This window comes from Nuphar pumila, chromosome 3, assembly GCF_984573655.1.
Source record: "Nuphar pumila chromosome 3, dmNupPumi1.hap1.1, whole genome shotgun sequence".
In the NCBI taxonomy this organism is placed as follows: Eukaryota; Viridiplantae; Streptophyta; class Magnoliopsida; order Nymphaeales; family Nymphaeaceae; genus Nuphar; species Nuphar pumila.
The window spans coordinates 18161244-18183323 of NC_143251.1; the positions used below are offsets into that span (position 1 = coordinate 18161244).

Here is a 22080-nt window from a genome sequence, read left to right on the forward strand (position 1 = left end):
TGTTGGACTGTGTCAGTCCAACAGCTCTATTGCTAGTCAAGTCTGGACAGGACTTGACTAGCAACAGTCATTCTAGTTCAAACTGAACTAGATGACATAAAGACAAAAAATAAAAATAAAGGAAAAAAAATACAGAAAAGAAAGAAATTAAAAATGTATTTATATATATATATAATAATATAATATTATTATATATACATATATGTACAGTTTTACATTTTAACACTCCCCCTCAAACTTACGGTACAATGAGCGAAAGTTTGTCTAAGAGAAAGTGAAATCGGGGAGCAGCGAGAGGCTTTGTAAAGAGGTCTGCTAACTGATATTCTGAAGTGACATATGGCAGATCAATTATCCCGTGTAGATATTCCTCTCTGACGTAGTGACAATCCATTTCGATGTGTTTGGTGCGTTCGTGGAATGTTCTGTTACTGGCAATGTAGATCGCACTTTTGTTGTCACAACACATTTGTGAAGCCTTTGTTGCTTCAACTCCCATGTCAGCAAGCAGTCGTCGGAGCCAAACTACTTCCATGGTCGTGGTTGCCATGGCTCTGTATTCAGCTTCGGTGGATGAGAGAGATACCTTCTGCTGCTTTTTACACCTCCACGAGATTAATGATTCCCCTAAAAAGACACAAAAGCCAGTGGTTGAGTGTCTGTTATTGGGATCACCTCCCCAATCAGCATCAGTATATGCAATTAAATCAAGAGAAGAGGAGGAAGATAAGAAAAGTCCTCGTGAAAGAGAGGACTTGATGTATCTGATAATACGCATGACTGCTCCCATATGAACAGAAGTAGGAGCATGTTGAAATTGACTTGCTGTATGAACAACATGTGCTATATCTGGTCTGGTAATGGATAGATAGGAAAGTGCCCCGACAAGCTGTCTGTAAGGAGTAGGGTCTGCAAGAAGTTCTCCATCATCAATCTTCATTTTAACATTAACAACTTCTGGAGTGTCAACTTTCTTATCATCAGTAATACCAGACCTGAAAACAATATCAAAAGCAAATTTAGTCTGAGATAATAAATATCCTCTAGGAGAATAAGCAACTTCAATGCCTAAAAAATATCTCAACAAGCCCAAATCAGTCATTTCAAAATGAGATTTAAGAAGTGTTTTGATTGTTTCAACTCCCTGTTTATCGCTTCCGGTGATGATCATATCATCCACATAGAGAAGAAGCACAATGATCCCTGCATCAGAATTCTTAATAAACAAAGCAGTGTCAGTTAAACAGAATTGAAAACCAATATCAATCATAACACGACTAAACCTATCATACCAAGCTTTTGGTGCTTGTTTAAGTCCATAAAGAGCTTTTTCTAAGCGAAGGACTTTACCCTTAGGAATACTTAGACCAGGAGGGGGTTCCATATATACTTCTTCAACTAGCTTTCCATTTAAAAAAGCATTTTTGACATCCATTTGAAAAATAGACCATTTTTTGATAGAAGCTAAGGCAATTAAGGTTCGGACAGTAGTCATACGAGCCACCGGAGCAAAGGTTTCTTCATAATCAATCCCATATTCTTGGGCATAACCTTTGGCTACTAAACGGGCTTTATATCTTTCAAGAGTACCATCACTCTTGGTTTTAATTTTATAAACCCATCGACATCCTATAGTTTTCTTCCCTGGAGGAAGATCTTGAATATTCCATGTAGAAGCCTTTTCAAGTGCATCTAATTCAACTTTCATGGCTTCTATCCATTTGATATCATTTTTTGCTTGAAAATATGTGGATGGTTCTTCATATGAGTGAATTAATGCAATAAATGCCCTATATGTGGGTGAGAAAGACTCGTATGATACAAACTTTTCTGGAGGCCTCGAGATCCGGGATGATTGTCTAGTTGGAATGTTAGAATATTTCTCAAGTGCACATGGAGTATTAGACTCTTGTCGCCTGGAATATTGAATACTAGTATCTCTATGAACTTCTTCATTTTCAACATTAAGATCAATAATTCTTTGATCATCATCAAAGTTACAGTCAAGGTCATATTCATCAGATGTTGATGTTAGATCTAGCAAAAAGGAGTACTCAGTGACGTCTTTTAATTTTCTAAAATCAAAGAAGCTCTCCTTTTCAAGAAAGGAAACATTTCTAGACACATATAGTTTATTATTTTTGAAGTCAAAACATCTATAACCTTTCTGGTTTTCAGCATATCCTAAAAAGGCACAGGGAATCGCACGAGGGGAAAGTTTATCATTTTTGTCAGTAAATATGAAACATTTGCACCCAAATATTCTTAATCTAGAGTAGTCTGGAGAAATGTTCATAAGTTTTTCAATGGGAGTGATATTTTGTAACGAAGAAGATGGCATCCTATTAATGAGATAGGTGGCAGTTAAGGCAGCTTCTGCCCAAAAGTCTTTAGGGACTTGATTTGCTATTAATAAAGTTCTAGTGGTTTCTATAATATGGCGATGTTTTCGTTCTGCCAGTCCATTTTGTTGAGGTGTATAAGGACAAGATCTTTGATGTGTGATGCCATGCAATTTAAGATAATTTTGAAAATCTGTGGATAAAAACTCTCCCCCTGAATCTGTGCGAAAAATAGTAATATCATTTTGAAATTTGTTTTTAACCATATTATGAAAAGTTTGAAAGTATGAAAATACTTCAGACTTATGTTTGAGAAAGTACATCCACGTATGTCGGGAGAAATCATCGACAAAAATAACATAGTAAACAAATCCTCCTTTAGAAATTACTGGTGCAGGACCCCAAACATCCGAGTGTATTAATTCAAGTGGTCTTGAAGAGAAAAAGGTTCTGTTCTGAAATGGTAATCTTTTCATTTTGCCGAGAATACAATCTTTACAATCAAATGATTCAGAGTTACAAAATTTCCCTAGATTTGGAAAATGTTGGATTTTGGCTATATGTGGGTGACCAAGTCTCTTATGCCACAGTTCCAACTCTATTTTTTGAATATTATAACAAAAAGCTTTCTTCGGCATTTTCAAAAAATCCATGTAATAGAGTCCTCCTTCTCTATGGCCTTCCCCAATCAGCTTGCCTGACTGGCGATCCTGTACCCAACAACCATGAGAAGAAAAAGAAATATTACACCCATAATCAGAAATTTGAGATACAGATAAAAGATTTAAATTTAATTTGGGAACATGTCTAATTTCTGGAATAAAAAAATTTTTTGTTTTATAAATTTTTTCAAAATCTCCTATTCCTTCTATTTCAAGAGAAGTCCCATCAGCAGTAAAGACCTTTGACACACTTGTTTTATTTTTAACACATTTGGATAGACTTTGATTATTTGGGGTCATATGAAAAGATGCACCAGAGTCAAGAAGCCAAGAAATTTTACCTAAATCAGAAAAAGATGAGGCTGCTGCGCCGGTTGAAGCTTCAGATGAGGAAGAGGCACCTTTGATGAGAGGCTGAAGGATCTCCATTAGTTAGGCCAGGGAAACTGGTGCATCCTGATCTTTAGGCTCCGATCCAGCAATTGCAGCTCTTTTTTCTCTCAGCTCCTTAAGTTTGGGACATTGTGGCCTGTAGTGTCCCGGTTCATGACAGTGATGACAAATAACTTTCTTCTTATCATAGTCACCATTTTGTCGGTTAAAGTGAGGAGGCCTATATGATCGAACATGATTCCCTGGTCTAGACACGGCTAAAACGGAATCATCTTCAATTTTTAAAGAACCTTTCCGGAGACGATTTTCTTCCATTGTTAACTCTTCAATAGTTTCAACAATAGAAGGAATTTTTCCCCGGTGAAGTAGGGCCGATTTAGTGGTTTCAAATTCCGGCCTTAATCCAGTGATAAACTGGTAAAAATGTTCAACATCGAGTTGTTTCTGACGAAGCTCGATGTCTTCGGCACAATGCCACTTTGGTTCTAAAAGGAAAAGTTCTTCCCAAAGTTCGGACAACCCATTGTAATATTCACGAATAGTTTTGTCTCCTTGTGTCATCATTCGAACTTTTTCTTGGAGGTTGCACACGTGTGCAATATCTTTAAGGGAATACATATTCTTAAGGTATTCCCATGCCTTATCGGCATGATCAAATTTGGCAAGACTTGAGCATTTTTTAATGTCAACGCTATTGATAAGCCATGACATTATCTTCGCATGAGATATTCTCCATTCTTTCCATTTCTTCTCGTATGAGGCAATAGCCGTGATTTTCTCTTCTTCCGATAGAGGGACGTCTTTATCTCCCTCCTTTTTAGTAAGAGATAGCTTAGGTTCCGAATCGGAACCATCCACAATCCCCCATAAGCCTTTTCCCCATATATGGTGCTTCATGATTGAAGCCCATGTTACATAGTTCGTATCGCTTAGTTTCATAGGCATGATGGTGACTTTATCATTGTCATCCATCGATTACAAAGAGAGAAAGAATAGGGATAGAAGAGAAACAAGAAGGAAAATGAGAAAGAAAGAAAAAAAAAAAAACAATACAACAAGATGTGAAATCTTCTCCAATGAAGTGATAAAACACTTCTCTTCAAGTGGCGAACACTTTTGCAAACGGGCACGGAAACCGAGGCAGCTTTTCCTCAAGATTTAGTACTTCCGCGGCTCTGATACCATGAAATGAAATGGGGATCTTCGAAACACGAGCTTTGATTAACAAGAGCAAGTGTCAAGAATGACACTAAAGCATAACCCTTAAAAAGGGTATAACTGGAAACAAAATAAAAATAAAAATGTATTCTTCATTGATATGAAAAACCAATTGCTTAAGAAGCATTGGAGTAAAATACAAGAGGGGCTGCACCCCTTTATATACACAGTTGAAAGAGGACTCAATAGAGCTGTTGGGCACAGTCCAACAGCTCTATTGCTAGTCAAGTCTGGACAGGACTTGACTAGCAACAGTCATTCTAGTTCAAACTGAACTAGATGACATAAAGACAAAAAATAAAAATAAAGGAAAAAAAAATACAGAAAAGAAAGAAATTAAAAATGTATTTATATATATATATAATAATATAATATTATTATATATACATATATGTACAGTTTTACATTTTAACAATGTTGTCATTTGTCTTGGGTCTGATTGATGGTTGATTGGCCTCTGAATTCATTGTTGTTGGAAATCTGAGTTAGTCGTTGGGGTGAGTTGTGTGTACACCTCATGTCATCTTGTCAGCATTGGCAGGTGATTGACCTCGGTTTCTATGAGTGTATTTTAACACTCATTTGTTTGTATGGTCATTGGATCCTTGATATCTTGTGATAGTAGTTATGTTTTTGAAGCCATGGAGTTTCGAAAGATTGTTAAAATTATTATTGATGGCATTAATTTGTTTCTCATTACAAGCTCTCTTATCTCTTGTGTTCCTTCTTGTTATGCCTTGTATCTAAATGTTATTATATGTAAACAAGAGATGTTTATTCACACCTTTTGTGTGTGTGTTTTGCCCATAAGTGGCACTAAGATAATATTCTTGTTCTAGTAGCTGATACACTCATTTTGAGTGTCATTATATATGGACAAGAGATATTTATTCAAACTTTTGCGTGTGTGTTTAGTCCATAAGTGGCACTGAGATAATACTCTTGTTTTAATTGCTTATACACTCATTTTGAGTGTCCCTATATGTAGACAAAAGCTATTAATTCACTTTTGTGTGTATTTTTAGCCCATTAATGGCATTATAATTATGCTCTTGTTCTAGTCGGTGATACACTTGTTTTAAGTGTCATTATATGTAAATAAGAGATGCTTATTCTGTTTATTCACATTTTTTTGTGTGTGTTTAGCCCGTAAGTGGTATTGAGATAATACTCTTTTTCTAGTTGTTGATATTATATGTAAACAAGAGATATTTATTCAAACTTTTGTGCGTGTTTTTAGTCCATTAGTGGCATTGTAATTATGCTCTTGTTTTAGTTGTTGATACACTTGTTTTGAGTGTCATTATACGTAGACAAGAGATGTTTATTCACACTTTTGTGTGTTTGTTTAGCCCATAAGTGGCATTGAAATTATACTCTTGTTCTAGTCACTGATACATTTGTTTTTTTAAGCATTGGAGGTCTAGTGAGGTGATTGCTTGTGGTAGTCAAACCAATATTAAGATTTGCAAAATTCATTCATTGTGTATGAGATTTTTAAAATTTCTTCGTAATTTTTCTAAACTCATTTGCTCTTGTATGAGAAATGGTTATTGAAATAGTTTCATGCATTTTGTATTGTATATGCTTTAGTTGCATGATTTATTTCATGATTGATTGTCTTGCCTGATTTGCATTAATGCTTTTCTAAGCATATGTTAATGAAATATTTTTTTGCTTGTGACTCTCTTTAAGAGTTGTTGATATGTATCTCTATTAGGGAGATTCTTTGATCTAAGCATTTCTTGACATTTGTGGGATTTTAAATCTCTTCATATTTCTTAAAAATAATTTTCATTATTATCTATTAATATTTGTCCATAAGTGACTTTTCATTGGTTCTAAATTATTGCATGGTTCATTCATATATGCATTAATTATGTGTTTAAATATTGTTGCTAATTGATCTATGCTTATTTATATTTTCCGCTATGTATAAATGATTTGTTATTTATACTCCTTTGTGAATTATTTCTTTATGGTATTAGTAATGTTGAAAATCCATACCAGCTATGCATTAATGTGCCTATTGTGATAGATATATGTGTGCATGTTTTTCATGAATGATTAAAGTGATAAATGACTCATGTTTTAAATTAAAGATTTTTCAAAATTAATTCTTACTTTAAATGATTTTGAAAAATCTTAAATTGACTTATTAAATATTTTTTATATATTATATGCTTGTGTGCTTAGCCTTCCTCTCTCCATAATATATATACATATATATAGTTATTTCTTGTTAGATTACTCTTGTTTTGCTCTCTTTACATGTACTCAAAATATTGGAACCATTAATAATTCTAAAGACATCTTTCGAGCATATCAAGGAAGATCTAGAAGCCCCTTAAAGGATTTGTATCATAAAGAATATGTTGATATCTTGTGTAATGGGACTTCTTTTGTAATTGCAAACTTAGGATGAGTCATCATAAGTTTGAGAGGGGTATATATATATATATATATATATATATACTCAAGTCAACTATTGGATGACTTCAGGAACTATCTGTAGGACTAGGTCCAACAGATAGTCAAACGGCTAGATTGTTTCCCTTTTTTCCTTCTTTAATCTCTTTCTTCTCCCTCTTAATCTCTATATAAAGGGTGGGTGAGTGCCTTTGTAAGTGAGACAGTGATGGGTAGGTTTAGGATGTGTGTGATTTGAGTGTATTCTATTGAAGATTTTTTGTAATTTCATATTTCTTTTGTATTATTTCAATTTCATCCTTAATGAAATTGTTTATTTTTAAGTCTTGTGTTCTATGAGTATTTTTACTGTGAATGTGTGTAAACTACATTGTATTCATGGTCCTTGAAACACATTTCAGAGTGCATTGAGATCCTTGCCATTTGTCACAATTTTCAAAATGCAACTACTAGAAAGCAATGCCATAAGTTTTGCTAAGTTATGACACATACACAAAAGTATAGGTAAGGGACATGACACAAACACTTAGTACGACAAGGAGCTGCTAAGAACAAGGATACAAACACGTGTATGTGTGTGACACAAACATGCCTGGGGTTGCAAATTAAAAAATGGAACAAACCATGTATAATTGTGTGTATTAAAATGCAAAACTTTGATCAACAATTCTAAGCCATTATAATTAACACATATTGAATAATAAACCTAATTTGAGAAAATTCAAATGCACACAATCAATGACAAATTGAAAAAAAACTAGAAAACAAAGGATCAAGATTGTTAGAAAACACCAATGAAGTTATGAGGCATGGTGTTGGTCATGTGTTGACTGTCTCTATGAAGTGTCTGTTAAAATACATGTAATTCATATATATATATATATTTATATATATATATGTAATACCCGATAGGGGTATTTTAGTCATTTCACAAGTACCCGATAGGGGTACTTGTTTTTCTTCTTTTATTTTCCCTTTTATTTTTTGTAAAATATATTTTTTGTTTTTATATTTTTTTTTGCTCACACAAAAGGGGCCCCACCATGTAGTCGATGGGGCCCCCAACGGTCACATTTGTGACCGTTGGGGGCTCCCAACGACTACATGGGGAGCCCCTAGGTGGCTCTCCTTTTAAGGCCTCTTGGCCATTCCTCCTCTCCTCTTGTGTATAAATAGGGGTGAACCCCTCTTGTATTTTCCATTCAAGAGAGCTCTCTCTCTTTTCAATAAGAGACTTTTATATTTTTATGTTGTGTTGTCTCTTGTGAGTTTGGGTGTTAGCCTTTTTGTTTGTTCCTTAGTGGATGTTGTAAGTGCTTAATGAACTCTTTGCTTTTCTGCATATTTCATTACATGGTATCAGAGCCTTGTTTATGCTCTTCTTCTTAATATAGCTAGTCATATAGCTATATTTTTTTCTTGTTGTTTCTCTCTCCATTTACCCTCTTGTGAGTGTTTGAAATGGAAGGAGAACAAAAGATTGATCTCTCCTTCAAGCTCAATGGCTCCAACTACATGATGTGGGCCGCCGCTATGGAGAACAACCTCAAAGGTAAGAAACTTTGGGGATACGTTATGGACACCATTCCGGAACCTCAACTTCAACTAACTAAGATGGATGGTGATCAAGAAAAAGCTCTTGAAGGCATTGCCCGCATGAAGGCCATTGAAGATCACCAATCTAAAGTGGAAGATTGGGAAATCAAGCATGCCAAGATTCTTGCTTGGTTCATGAACAATGTGGAGCTCAAAATTTGCGCCAACATTGCCAAGTTTCGGATGGCGAATGAAGCATGGTTCTTTATGAAAGGTATGTTTACTCAAAAAGACCTTGCTCGTCAATTCTTTTTTCAAGAAAAAATCCGGACTATCAAGCAAGGAGAAATGAGTGTAAGGGATTACTTTAGCACTCTTGGTCCCCTATGGGATGAACTATCTTTACTAGAACCAAAATGGGTTTCTAGTGTGGATGTGAAATTAAGGAGAGAACAAATGGAAAAAGAGCACTTTTTCCATTTTTTACATGGGCTTAGGCCCGAATATAAACAAGTTAGATCTTCCCTCCTACATAGATCTAAGCCTCTTCCCTTGGAAGATGCCATTGCCGAAATATGCCAAGAAGAAACTCGTCTTGGCATGATTAAAGGAGGAGATGATGTCTTGGCCGTATCAAAGCCCGACAACCATATGAAAGCTTACAAACCTCCACATTTTGGGAAGCAAAATAGTTATAATGGCAACTATAGAAAAACCATTTGCCATCATTGTCAAGAGCCGGGTCATATAAGACCTAATTGCCCTAAGTTGAATGAAGCACCTAAAAATAAGGTTGCTTCCGTTGAAGAAGCTACTCAAAAGAAAGAGGAAGCCATCAAAGGAAAAGAATCTTTTTCTCTTGCTCAACTATCGGAAGCACTACAAACTCTACTCAAGATACCATCAACCTCGGGTGCCGCCATAGCTTCTTCCTCTCCTCCAGGTATGTCGTCTTGGATCCTTGACTCTGGAGCTTCCTTTCATATGACACCACTTGAAAATGAGCTCTCTGATTTATGTAATAATTATAAAAACTCTTATGTTTCAACTGCCGATGGTACACCAAGTAAAAAGTTTTGGAACTTTAAACTTTTCAAAAGATTTCTTTGTGCCAAACGTGAGAGTTGTACCTCAACTTAATTTAAATCTCCTCTCTGTTGCTCAAATATGTGATCATGGATGTAAAATCTCCTTCTCAACTAAGGATTGCTCTATACAGGATCTCCGGTCCAGGAAGCAGATTGGGCAATGCCATAGGAGGGGAGATCTCTATTACATGAGCAACTTGAAACTCCCCACTAACTCTTTTTGTAACCATGTCCAAGATAAAAATATTGATATTTGGCATCAAAGACTTGGACATCCCAGTTTCTAAAAAATGTACTCCTTTCCATTTGGAAAGAAATTTTGTAATGAGAAACATTTTGTTTGCAAGAATTGTATTTTTGGCAAAATGAAATCTACTCCTTTTCCAAACCGAACTTTTGTATCCAAAAGACCCTTTGAGTTAGTCCATTCGGACGTTTGGGGTCCTTCCCCCGTCATGTCTAAAGGAGGGTACTCCTATTACGTCACTTTTATCGATGACTACACTAGGTATGTATGGATCTACTTTCTCAATTTAAAATCCGAAGTCTTTGACTTCTTCAAAAAGTTTCATATGATAGTTAAAAATCAATTTTCAAGTAATATCTCTACTCTTAGATCCGATTCGGGTGAAGAATATTTATCAAATGAATTTCAAAACTATTTAGAAGTACATGGAATTTGTCATCAAAGATAGTGTCCTAGGACTCCCCAACAAAACGGCTTGGCCGAAAGAAAGCATAGACACATCATGGAAACCACTAGGACACTCCTTATTTCCAAAGAAATTCCAAAGAGTTTTTGGGCCGAAGCGGCATTAACCTCAACTTACTTAATAAATAGAATGATATCTTCATCCTTACAAAATACATCTCCATATGAAAAACTATTTGAAAGAACACCCGATTTCAATAGATTAAGAATTTTTGGATGTAAATGTTTTGTCCTTACTCATAAACGGGACAAATTATCTCCTAAAGCTATTGAATGTGTTTTCTTGGGATATGGAGAAAATCAAAAGGGCTTTAAATGTTTTGACTTGAAAAATAACAAACTCTATGTATCCAAAGATGTAACATTTTTAGAAAATGAAAATGGTTTTGTGAAAACTAAAGATATTGACGAAAGTGAATATGCTTTCTTATTTGATCTTCTATCTCAAGAAGATGAGACTCCTCAAGAAGAGGAAATCTCTAATGAGTCTTTGAATGACCTAGAGGAAATTCCTCTTGATGATGTTATAGATAGACCAATCCAAACCTATGTTAGGCGTGGTCAACAAACTCAGATGAGCGCCTTAGAAAAATACTCTCAAGGATCCAACCTAGAAGAAACCTCTTTAAGGAGATCCGGTCGGATCTCCAATCCTCCTAATAGGTTTGTTTCCTATGAGTCCCTAACTCCAAGATATAGAGCGTGTCTAATTGCGCTGCATTCATTTCATGAACCCTCACACTATAATGAGGCCAAAGATATTCCCCAATGAGTTGAAGCCATGAACTTAGAGCTTAGTGCCCTTGAAAAGGCAAAAACTTGGGAAATAACTTCGTTACCCTCTGGAAAGAAATCAATTGGATGTAGATGGGTCTTCAAAATTAAAACTAAGAGTGATGGTTCATTAGAACGTTATAAAGCACAGTTAGTAGCTAAAGGATATGCTCAGAAATATGGTATAGATTATGAAGAAACCTTCGCACCTGTTGCTAGAATGACTAGTGTTAGGACTCTTATTGCTATTGCGTCAGTGAAAAAATGACTTATCTATCAACTCGATGTTAAGAATGCATTTCTAAATGGTGAATTAAATGAAGAGGTTTACATGGATCCCCCACCAAGAGTATGTATTGGTAAAAATAAAATTCTCAAACTTAAAAAGGCATTATATGGTTTAAAACAAGCCCCAAAGGCTTGACATGACAGATTTAGTAATGTAATGACAAGTTTGAATTTTCGTTCATGTTATACTGACACTGCGTTGTTTGTGAAAAGTGCAGGGTCTTCAGTAGTTATTTTACTACTTTATGTTGATGATATGATCATCACGGGAAGTGATGAGCAAGGCATTAATGATATTAAGAAGGTTTTGAAAGATAATTTTGATATGTCTGACCTTGGTTTCTTAAGATATTTTTTAGGAATTGAAGTGGCATACTCTCCTCGAGGGTACATTCTCTCTCAGATGAAACTTGCTGCTGACATCTGTTCCAAATTTGGTATCTCCGATGATAAGAAGACAGAAACCCCAGAAGTCATCAATGCAAAATTAAGGTTGGAAGATGGAACACCTCTCGAGGATCCTACTCCCTACCGGCAACTTGTTGGGTCTCTAACCTACTTATCCATCACTCGGCCAGACATTGCTGATGCCGTCCACTCTGTCAGTCAGTTTCAACATGCACCTACAACCGTGCACATGAGTGCAGTCTTAAGAATCGTCAGATATATCAAAAATACCATAACTAAGGGAGTTTTTCTTTCCTCTGCCTCGTCACTTGATTTAATTGCTTATACTGATGCAGATTGGGGAGGAAATCCCAATGACCGAGTCTCAACTACCGGATTTTGTGTTTTCTTAGGTGACTCTATGATTTCTTGGAGATGCAAGAAGCAACACAAAGTATCCTTGTCCTCGACGGAAGCGGAATATCGTGCTATGGCCACTACAACCATGGAACTTGTGTGGCTAAGAAGCCTCCTCAGTGATATGGGCATTGTCGTCTCTACTCCTTCGAAGATGTGTTGCGACAACAAAAACGCAATCTATATTGCAAGCAATCACACCTTCCATGAGCGCACTAAGCATATTGAGATGGACTGCCATTACGTACGGGATGAATACCTAAGAGGAACCATAGCACTACCTTACGTCACATCTGAGTACCAGTTGGCGGACTTCTTCACTAAGGCTCTTGCTGCTCCTCGCTTTTTGTTTCTCCTTAACAAGCTTTCGGTTATATCCCCGTAAAGCTTGAGGGAGGGTGTTAAAATACATGTAATTCATATATATATATATATATATATATATATATATATATATATATATATATATATGTAATACCCGATAGGGGTATTTTAGTCATTTCACAAGTACCCGATAGGGGTACTTGTTTTTCTTCTTTTATTTTCCCTTTTATTTTTTGTTTTTATGTTTTTTGCTCACACAAAAGGGGCCCCACCATGTAGTCGATGGGGCCCCCAACGGTCACATTTGTGACCGTTGGGGGCTCCCAACGACTACATGGGGAGCCCCTAGGTGGCTCTCCTTTTAAGGCCTCTTGGCCATTCCCCCTCTCCTTCTCTTGTGTATAAATAGGGGTGAACCCCTCTTGTATTTTCCATTCAAGAGAGCTCTCTCTCTTTTCAATAAGAGACTTATATTTTTATGTTGTGTTGTCTCTTGTGAGTTTGGGTGTTAGCCCTTTTGTTTGTTTCTTAGTGGATGTTGTAAGTGCTTAATGCACTCTTTGCTTTTCCGCATATTTCATTACAGTGTCATGGTGCATTTAGTATGTGTCAGTGTCTTGTTGCCAATATAGGTACACATTCTAAAGTAAAGCATCCATGTGACATACTTTGTCAATATAATCAACAAACCCAGAAACACCAAGACTCTTCAAGGGAAGAGTTATGGGGGTGTTCAGGTCATCAGAGCAATATAGAGGTGTCAATTCCCCAGAATCAAGGAAGGCATCCAGGAAAGATTTAGCCTTGAGAATTCTAAATTTGTTATTGGGTGAAAAATCACAAATCTCTCCTATATAATAGATATGCGTGGGTTCTTTGCTTTGGACTCCCTCCCTCCACCCCCGCAGCGTTGGTGATCAAAAGACAATAAAAAAAAGAAATGAAAAAGGGCTCCAATAACTTTACAGATTATCACCTTAAAGAGCAGATCATGAGCAAGATGTTCCCAGGGCAAACAGATTGACATCAAGCAACACTTAAGTGGTAACATCTCATCATCCAGTTTCCTAGCAGATGAAGCAGCGACATAGGCATGTCTCGCTGCCACAGATGCAGTCGACGCTGCTTTACGCAAAATGCTGCCTATTCCAATACCAAGACCTTTTTTAGCCACTTGAACTGGTGAAGGCGGGCCAGAGTCCTGAATGCTTTGATCTAGATACAAAAATAAGGGCAAACAATGAGTCCAACAGATATGGCAATTCCACCAAGTTGGAAGCATATGGCTTTATTAAAAGATTGGAAAATCCAAGATCTCAGGAAGGAAAAAAGATAATTTAGGAGATTCATGTACATCACTGCAGAACATCTCATCATCCAGTTTCATAGCATGAAAATCAGCTCATCTAGCTAAGAACAAAATATAACTGAATTTTACGAGTATCATCTACCAAACTAATTATAGCCTTTTAAAGTTTCCCTTATTTCCTTAGTTGCAGATGAAAAAATATTTTGATAATGAGAATGGATAAAAGGGAAGCAGAAAGTTTCTAGCAGTACAAATTACAAAGAATGGAGATCTCTGAACATGGCCATTTCCTGATCCAACTCTAACATTTGGATCAACTCCTAATACAGGAGTATGTCCTTAAAAGTTTGACCAGCTGAATTAAGGTCAATAAAGTGTTAACGGATCAATCTACTGCTCTGATCAGTCACTAAGAACAATTTTATGTCAATCATATAACTGCAGTCTGCTTCTGTTACTGTTTGCTCTATGAACCAACATTCAAAGCATCAGGTGTCAAAAGCATCACAGAACCAAATAAGAAGAGCCCCATGAAGCCTGACAACCTGGCCATGTTCTTCATATCAAAACAAGCTCATGTGAGAAGGTCAAGAATACAATCCTAATCCCCCAAGAACAAGAAATCTTAGGGTGAAATAAAAATAAGAGCCATACACATAAATTGGTTGAGCTACTCAGATGGGAGGTTTTGAAGAATAAATGGTCACTTTGGAAGACTATGAAACAAAATATAAAGATTGGCAGTGAGACTATTTATCAGATTGGATTGGCCTTAAATGCAATCAAATAGAGGTTCAAATAACCTTTCCTTCCTTCATGATTAAATTAGAAGATCTATATAAGAGTAACTAGAGGGGGTTAAATTAAAAGGCAAAGAGTTCTCAGATCTAAGAAGAGCCTATTATTTATTGAAGCAAGCTCCAGCAATGGTTGCATTGTCAGTTCTAAGAAGATCCTATTTTGCATCGATGCAAGCTCCAGCAATGGTACAAGCATATTTGGCTCTTTTAAGGCCTAGCTATTTAAAAGTCAATGTCATTATATTGAGTTTATACTACAAGGTTCCCCAAAACTCCTTTTTCTGCTTTGCTATATATTGGTGATAGGCCTAGTGGACAAAGCAAGGCACGAGAAAAAACCCCTCATAAAATAGGTGCATGAAAAGTTCAATGTCAAGAATGAAAAGTGAGATAGCATACCACTTGAAAAATCGAGTTGTAAGTTGTAAGATTATACATCAAATAGAGATGACAGAGGAAAATGTTATGGTGATTTTCCACAACATTGCCTTCGTTATGCAGTTGTGAGGAGCAGGTTGAAAAATTCTTTAACAGCAATCTAGAGGAAATACACGCTACACATTTATATCTTCACTTCTCAAAGAAATGAAAGTAGAGGGGTTGGGACCAGAGTTACCAGAAGCTTCATTGATGGGAGGGAAGAGCGCTTCCCCGAAACTTGCTTCGAAAGTGCAAAGCTCCTCGCTTCAGAAACTTGATAGGAATCTCAATTCTCTCGTACTCTCCCATGCTTCCCACACGTTTCTTCCCTGTTTCTCTACACGATTCCTATATGCTTCTCTCATGCTTCTTTTTATGTTTTCCATGTGCTTCCTTTCACGCTTCCCACTCACCTCTCATATACTTTCTTTAAATTGGCATTCATCATTTTTAAATTTTGAAAAGAATTTAATTCTTACTTTATGAAATCACAAAATTTAAGAATAATCATTTTAATTTTATTTTTATTTTATTTCTCCTTTTATTTGCATTTTGCTTCCCATTTGATCTCATATCACTTGTAATGAGATATGCGGAAATACAAAGAGTGCTATAAGCACTTGCAATGTCCTACAATGGACTAACAAAAGAGACAATAGCCAAGTCCACAAAGGGACAACACATACACAAGCCTTGAGATAGGCAAAAATATAGAAGTCTCTTTATTGAAAAAGAGAGAGAGCTCTCAAGCATGAAAATATACAAAGGGGTCCACCCCTATTTATACAAAGAATCAAGGGGAAAAGGAGGGCCAAAAGCCTCAAAAGAAAAGCCCAAAAGGAGGCTCCCATGGAGTCGTTGGGAGCCCCCAACAACTCTATGATGGGCCCCCTTTTTGGCTTTTACAAAAATAAGAAAAGAAAAATAAAATATAAAAAATAAAATAGAATTAAAAAATCCTAATTTAAAAGAAATATAGTTGTTTTATACAACAACTATGTGAAAAGACATAAATACCCTTATCGGGTATATATATATATATACATATACATATTTTAACACCCCCCTCAAACTTTATGGGGAGATGACGGAAAGTTTGCCAAGAAGAAACATGAAGCAAAGAGCAGGAAGGGACATATGGAAGAGTAATTATTCCTCGTAAATATTCATCCCGAATATAATGAAAATTCATCTCGATATGTTTGGTGCGCTCATGGAAAGTGTGATTGCTTGCAATATAGATGGCACTCTTGTTGTCACAGCATAACTTTGAAGCTCTAGCAATATCAACCCCCATGTCTTTGAGAAGACTGCGAAGCCAAACTAATTTCATATTTGTGGTTGTCATAGCCTGGTATTCAGCTTTAGTAGAAGAGAGCGAGACTTTCTGTTGCGTTTTGCATCTCCAGGCAATTAAGAAATCTCCTAAAAAGACACAAAAACCAATAGTTGAGATTCTATCATTAAGGTTACCTCCCCAGTATAAGAAAGAAGACGTGGATAGAAATAACCCTTTATTTATGGTATTTCTGATGTATCGGATGATTTGGAGCACGATGCTCATATGCACAGTTGTAGGAGCATGCTGAAATTGGCTTGCAGAGTGAACCACATGAGCGATGTCTAGTCTAGTGATGGTTAGGTACGTGAGAAATCCAATGAGTTGTCTGTAGGGTGTGGGATCTTCCAGAAGAACGCCGTCCTCTAACCTTAATTTGGCATTAATGACCTCTGAAGTCTCTACCTTTTTATCATTTGAAATGACAGGCTTAGTACATATATCTGCAACAAGCTTCATCTGTGACAAAATATATCTTTGAGTTGAATATGCGACTTCAATGCCAAGAAAGTCTAAATCAGACATGTCAAAATTATTTTTTAACATGGTTTTAACATCAACAATACTATTTTTATCATTCCCAGTGATAATCATGTCATCAACATAAAGTAATAAGATAACAATACTAGTACCTGCACTTTTAACAAAAAGAACAATGTCACTATAACATGAATGAAATCCTAGTTTAACCATGATATCACTAAAACGATCATACCAAGCCTCGGGGGCTTGTTTAAGACCATACAGGGCTTTTAAAAGCTTAAGGCTTTGACCTTGTCCAATATTAATTCTGGGTGGTGGATCCATAAATACTTCTTCATTTAAATTCTCATTTAGAAATGCATTTTTCACATCGAGTTGATATATAGGCCATTTTTTGGTTGATGCGATAACTATTAGAGTTCTGACACTAGTCATTCAGGCTACAGGAGTGAATGTTTCCTCATAGTCAATTCCATATTCTTGTGAATATCTCTTTGCTACTAACCTGACTTTATATCTTTTTAGGGAACCATCACTTTTATTTTTAACTTTAAAGACCCAACGACATCCAATAGGTTTTTTTATGCGGAAGGAGTTTGACTATCTCCCAAGTATTAGCCTTTTTTAGCGCATCTAATTCTATTTTCATTGCTTCAACCCAATGTAGTAGAGTCTTAGCTTATAATGAGTGGGTTCATAATATGAATGTAAAGTTATTAAACATGCCCGATAATTGGGTGCTAAAGACTCATAGGATACAAACCCATTGGGTGGTATTGATTCTCTAGAAGAGCGCCTAATGGGGGCCGCTTCTGAAGATTCAAAAATTTGAGAGATTTCTCTAGGGCACTAATAGGCCTTTCTTGATCTCTTCGGGTGTAAACATTAATATTTTCATTATTAGTACCATCACTTGGTGGTGACATATCTAAATTGGACACTTCACAAGTGTCCTCTATATTTTCAAGATGATCCATAGAATCATCATTTATGTCATCAATAAGATCATGTAAAAACATATAATCAATGTCATGTGATGATTCTATTTTTTCAAAACCATTCTCATCTTCTAAGAAAATTACATCTTTTGAAACACAAAGCTTGTCATTTTTTAAATCAAAACACCTATAGCCTTTTTTATTTTCCCCATAACCTAGAAAAACATATTCAATTGCCTTTGGAGACAACTTATCTCTCTTATGCAAGAGAACAAAGCATTTACAACCAAAGATGCGAAGGCGATTGAAATCAGATGAGAATTTAAAGAGTTTTTCATAAGGAGAGGCATTCTTCAATTTTGAGGAAGGCATTCTATTGATTAGGTAAGTTGAGGTTAGGACCAGAGTTACCGAAAGCGCCTAGGTAAAAGGAGAAGCGCGCTTCCCCGAAGCGCGAAACGTCGCGCTTCCGAAGCGTGAGGGGGAAGCATCCCCTTTTTTGGGAAGCGCACTTCCCTTTTATGGGAAGCGCATTTCCCTTTTATGGGAAACGCGCTTCCCATTTATGGAAAGCACGCTTCCCCCATTTTTTCATTTTTTTCGCTTCCCCCTCGCTTCCGGTTCGCTTCCTAGGTCGCTTCCGAGATGATTTAGAATTTTCTTCTAAGTGGTCCCACGCTTCCCTGCTTCCTAAATCTTTGAAAGTGCCTCGCTTCCCGCTCCTGCTTCCTCGACTGGTAACTCTGGTTAGGACGGCTTCGGCCCAATTTTTTTTTGGAATATTTCTAGAGACAAGCAATGTTCTAGCGGTTTCTATAATATTCTTATGCTTTCTTTTCGCTAGTCAGTTTTGTTGTGGAGTCGTAGAGCATAATTTTTTATGACAAATTCCATTTTGAGTTAAATAATTTTGGAATTCATTAGACAAGTATGCACCACCGGAATCGGTTCTCAAAGTAGATATATTACTTTGAAATTGGTTTTGAATTTTTATATGAAATTCTTCGAAGAAGGAAAACACTTCTGATTTATGACTAAGGAAATAGATCCAAACATATCGAGTAAAGTCATCGCTGAAAGTGACATAGTAAGAATAACCCCCTTTAGACATGACCGGAGATGGACCCCAAACATCCGAGTGCACCAATTCAAAGGGTCTTGACGAAAGAAATGTTCTAGTTGGAAAAGGAATAGACTTCATTTTTCAAAAAATACAATCTTTGCAATTAATGTCTTTTTCCTTACAAAATTTGTTTTCAAATGAAAAAAGATACATTTTTGAATAGCTTGGATGACCAAGCCTTTTATGTCAAGTTTCAATACTTTTCTCTTGGACATAAGAACAAAAATAATTTATAGGAAGGTTTAGATGATCCATATAGTAAAGGTCCCCCTTCCTATGGCCTTGCCTAATCTGCTTCTCAGACTGGACATCCTGTACAAAGCAACCATTAGATGAGAAAGATATTTCACATCCATGGTCGGCAATTTGGGAGACTGAAAAAATGTTTAAATTTAATTTTGGAAACTTTTGAAATAAAAAGATTTTGAGAATTTTTGGAGTTTAGAGTTCCAATGCTAGAAATTTTCAAAAAAGTTCCATCAACTGTAGAAACACAAGAGCCTTTTGAATTGGTGCAAACATCGATTGAAGCATTTTCATGAGGGGTCATATGAAAAGATGTTCCAGAATCTAAGACCAAGAGTACGTACCGGGTGATGATGTAGACGCAATGGTCGCACCCGATATGGAGGAAATAGCTTTAAGGATTTGTTGAAGAGCCATGGATATTTGACCAAGGGTCTCTTTGAGGTCATCATTCTTGCCTTCATCTTCTTTGGTGGTAGATTCTTCAAGAGAGGTCACCTTAGGCTTGAAAGTTCCATTGAGCTTTGGGCAAGCGGGTTTAATGTGACCCGGCTCATAGCAATGATGACATACAATCATTTTTCTTCCTCCATTGTAGTTTCCTAGCTTACCAAAGTGGGGGGCATGTAGATTTTTACATTATTGCCGGGTTTAGAAATGGCAAGCACTTCATCAACATTCTTACTCATCCCAAGCCTTGTTTTTTCTTGAGTGATTTCGTCAATAGCATCCTCTATAGGAGAAAAGATGGATCTATGGAGAAGTGATGACCTCACTTGCTCAAATTCGAGACGTAACCCAAATAAGAATTGGAACAATCGATCTTGTTCCATTTGCTTTTGTTTTAGTTCGACATCTTCCATAGCAACCCATTTTGGCTCTAAAAGAGCCAACTCATCTCATAGTGGGTTTAAAGCACTATAGTAATCTTGAATACTTGAATCACCTTGTTTGGTGGTTCTAATTTTTTCTTGTAAAAAATAAGCTCTTGCAAGATCCTTTTGGGTATACATACCCTTCATAAAAAACCAAGCCTCATTGGCCCGACGAAATTTAGCTATATTAGCACATACCATGAGTTCGACGTTGGTGCACAAATATCAAAATTACGAACAAAACTAACATATATGTTGTTCTTTTCGTGATGTGCACTTCAGAATAAACAAAATGAGCATGATAATTTTGTTTCGATATTAACTGTCTTGAGGGTACGCACAGGAGAGAACGTAGAAACAACTAAGATTGCTCGGGGGTTTGTTATTCTATGTATTTTGATACCCCGGACAACTAGCTGAGTCCGTTCTTAAGAAGACGGTCAGTGACCGAGAGAATTCTCCATAAGCATTTGTGGCAAGAGATGCATCCAACTTCTGCAAAAGTCCATGGGATCTACCACCTAGGATAATTTTTGGTAGCCACGTCCCCTAACTCCGATGACCGGGGACACAGAGTCAATTGCTACTCGAGGAGCGTAGTTGTTAACAACCTGTCCATCGAAATTTTTGTATCATCCCATCCTCTCTCTTGACGAAACCAAAGAGATGAATGGGTATGTCAGGTTCTATTTTAACTAACGACCTATTCTACATGCTCTAGTCTTTCAAACCAAATCAAGCATCTTTCCTGTGAAGCGATTATCACCATTTATGTGATTTTCTTCTAAGCATTGCATATTTTCACGCTACGAGGTTACCATAAACCTCTCATCCAATCATCGTAGTACTAACATGTTGTGCATGTTTGATAGTACCGCTACGATGAGAGGGATATCGGTTTCTCAGAAAGAAACCCCAACATCATTTAGAAATTTCAATGTTCTGTGCTTTAGGCCGAGAATAAAACTCATGAGTCATACTATGAAACTTTGGGAGAGGGTGATTGAATCTAGGTTGAGGAAGGTTGTCATGATATCGGAGAATCAATTTGGTTTTATGCCTGGAAGATCAACTATGGAAGCTATACATCTTCTTAGACAACTTATTGAAAGATATAGAGAGAGGAACAAAGATTTGCATATGGTTTTTATTGATTTAGAGAAGGCATACGATAGAGTACCTAGGGACGTTCTCTGGTGGACAATGATGAAGAAAGGTGTTTCTCTCAAGTACATTAGTATAATTAAAGATATGTATGAAGGAGTAGTAACCAATGTCCGCACTTGTGGAGGGGTGTCAACCAATTTTCTGATAACGGTTGGGTTACATCAAGGATCTGCTTTAAGCCCTTTCCTATTTGCGATAGTGATGGATGAGCTTACGAGATCAATTCAAGAAAATGTACCATGGTGTATGTTGTTTGCTGATGATATTGTTTTGATTGATGAGTCTAGAGCTGGGGTTAATGCTAAGCTAGAATTATGGAGACAGACATTGGAAGCTAGAGGTTTTAAGTTGAGTAAGAGTAAGACTGAATATATGGAATGTCGGTTTAGTAAGCAACGAAGTAGTGATGGGAGTGTAGTGAAGCTTGGTGAGCAAGATATACCGGTGAATGATTATTTCAAATATTTGGGATCCATCATTCAAAAGTATGGAGAAATTGATGGAGATGTAAATCATAGGATAAAGGTTGGGTGGATGAAATGGAAAAGTGCTACTGGAGTGCTGTGCGATCGTAGAATGCCATTGCGGTTGAAGGGAAAGTTTTATAGGACGACTATTAGACCCGCTTTACTATATGGTACGGAATGTTGGGCTGCCAAGAGACATCATATTCAAAAAATGAGTGTAGCTGAGATGCGGATGCTTAGATGGATGTGTGGAAATACAATAAAAGATAAGATTCGGAACGAAGAGATACGTAAGAAGGTAGGTGTTGCACCCATTGAAAATAAGATGCGAGAGAATCGTTT

The 22080-nt window shown here is 36.6% G+C and overlaps 1 protein-coding gene across 4 annotated transcripts in view; it reads right to left on the reverse strand.

Annotated features, from left to right (window-relative positions):
• The window catches only part of LOC149842170 (uncharacterized), a 161861-nt gene that overhangs the window by 7436 nt on the left and 132345 nt on the right, over positions 1–22080 (reverse strand). For 3 of the 4 annotated variants that reach the window (XM_089998968.1, XM_089998967.1, XM_089998969.1), the window contains exon 11: positions 13548–13786. The exons of the other annotated variant lie outside the window; for it this stretch is intronic. In XM_089998968.1, coding sequence (XP_089855094.1) covers positions 13548–13786 — 239 coding nt within the window. The remainder of the gene's footprint in view (positions 1–13547; positions 13787–22080) is intronic. 4 annotated transcript variants of the gene reach the window in all.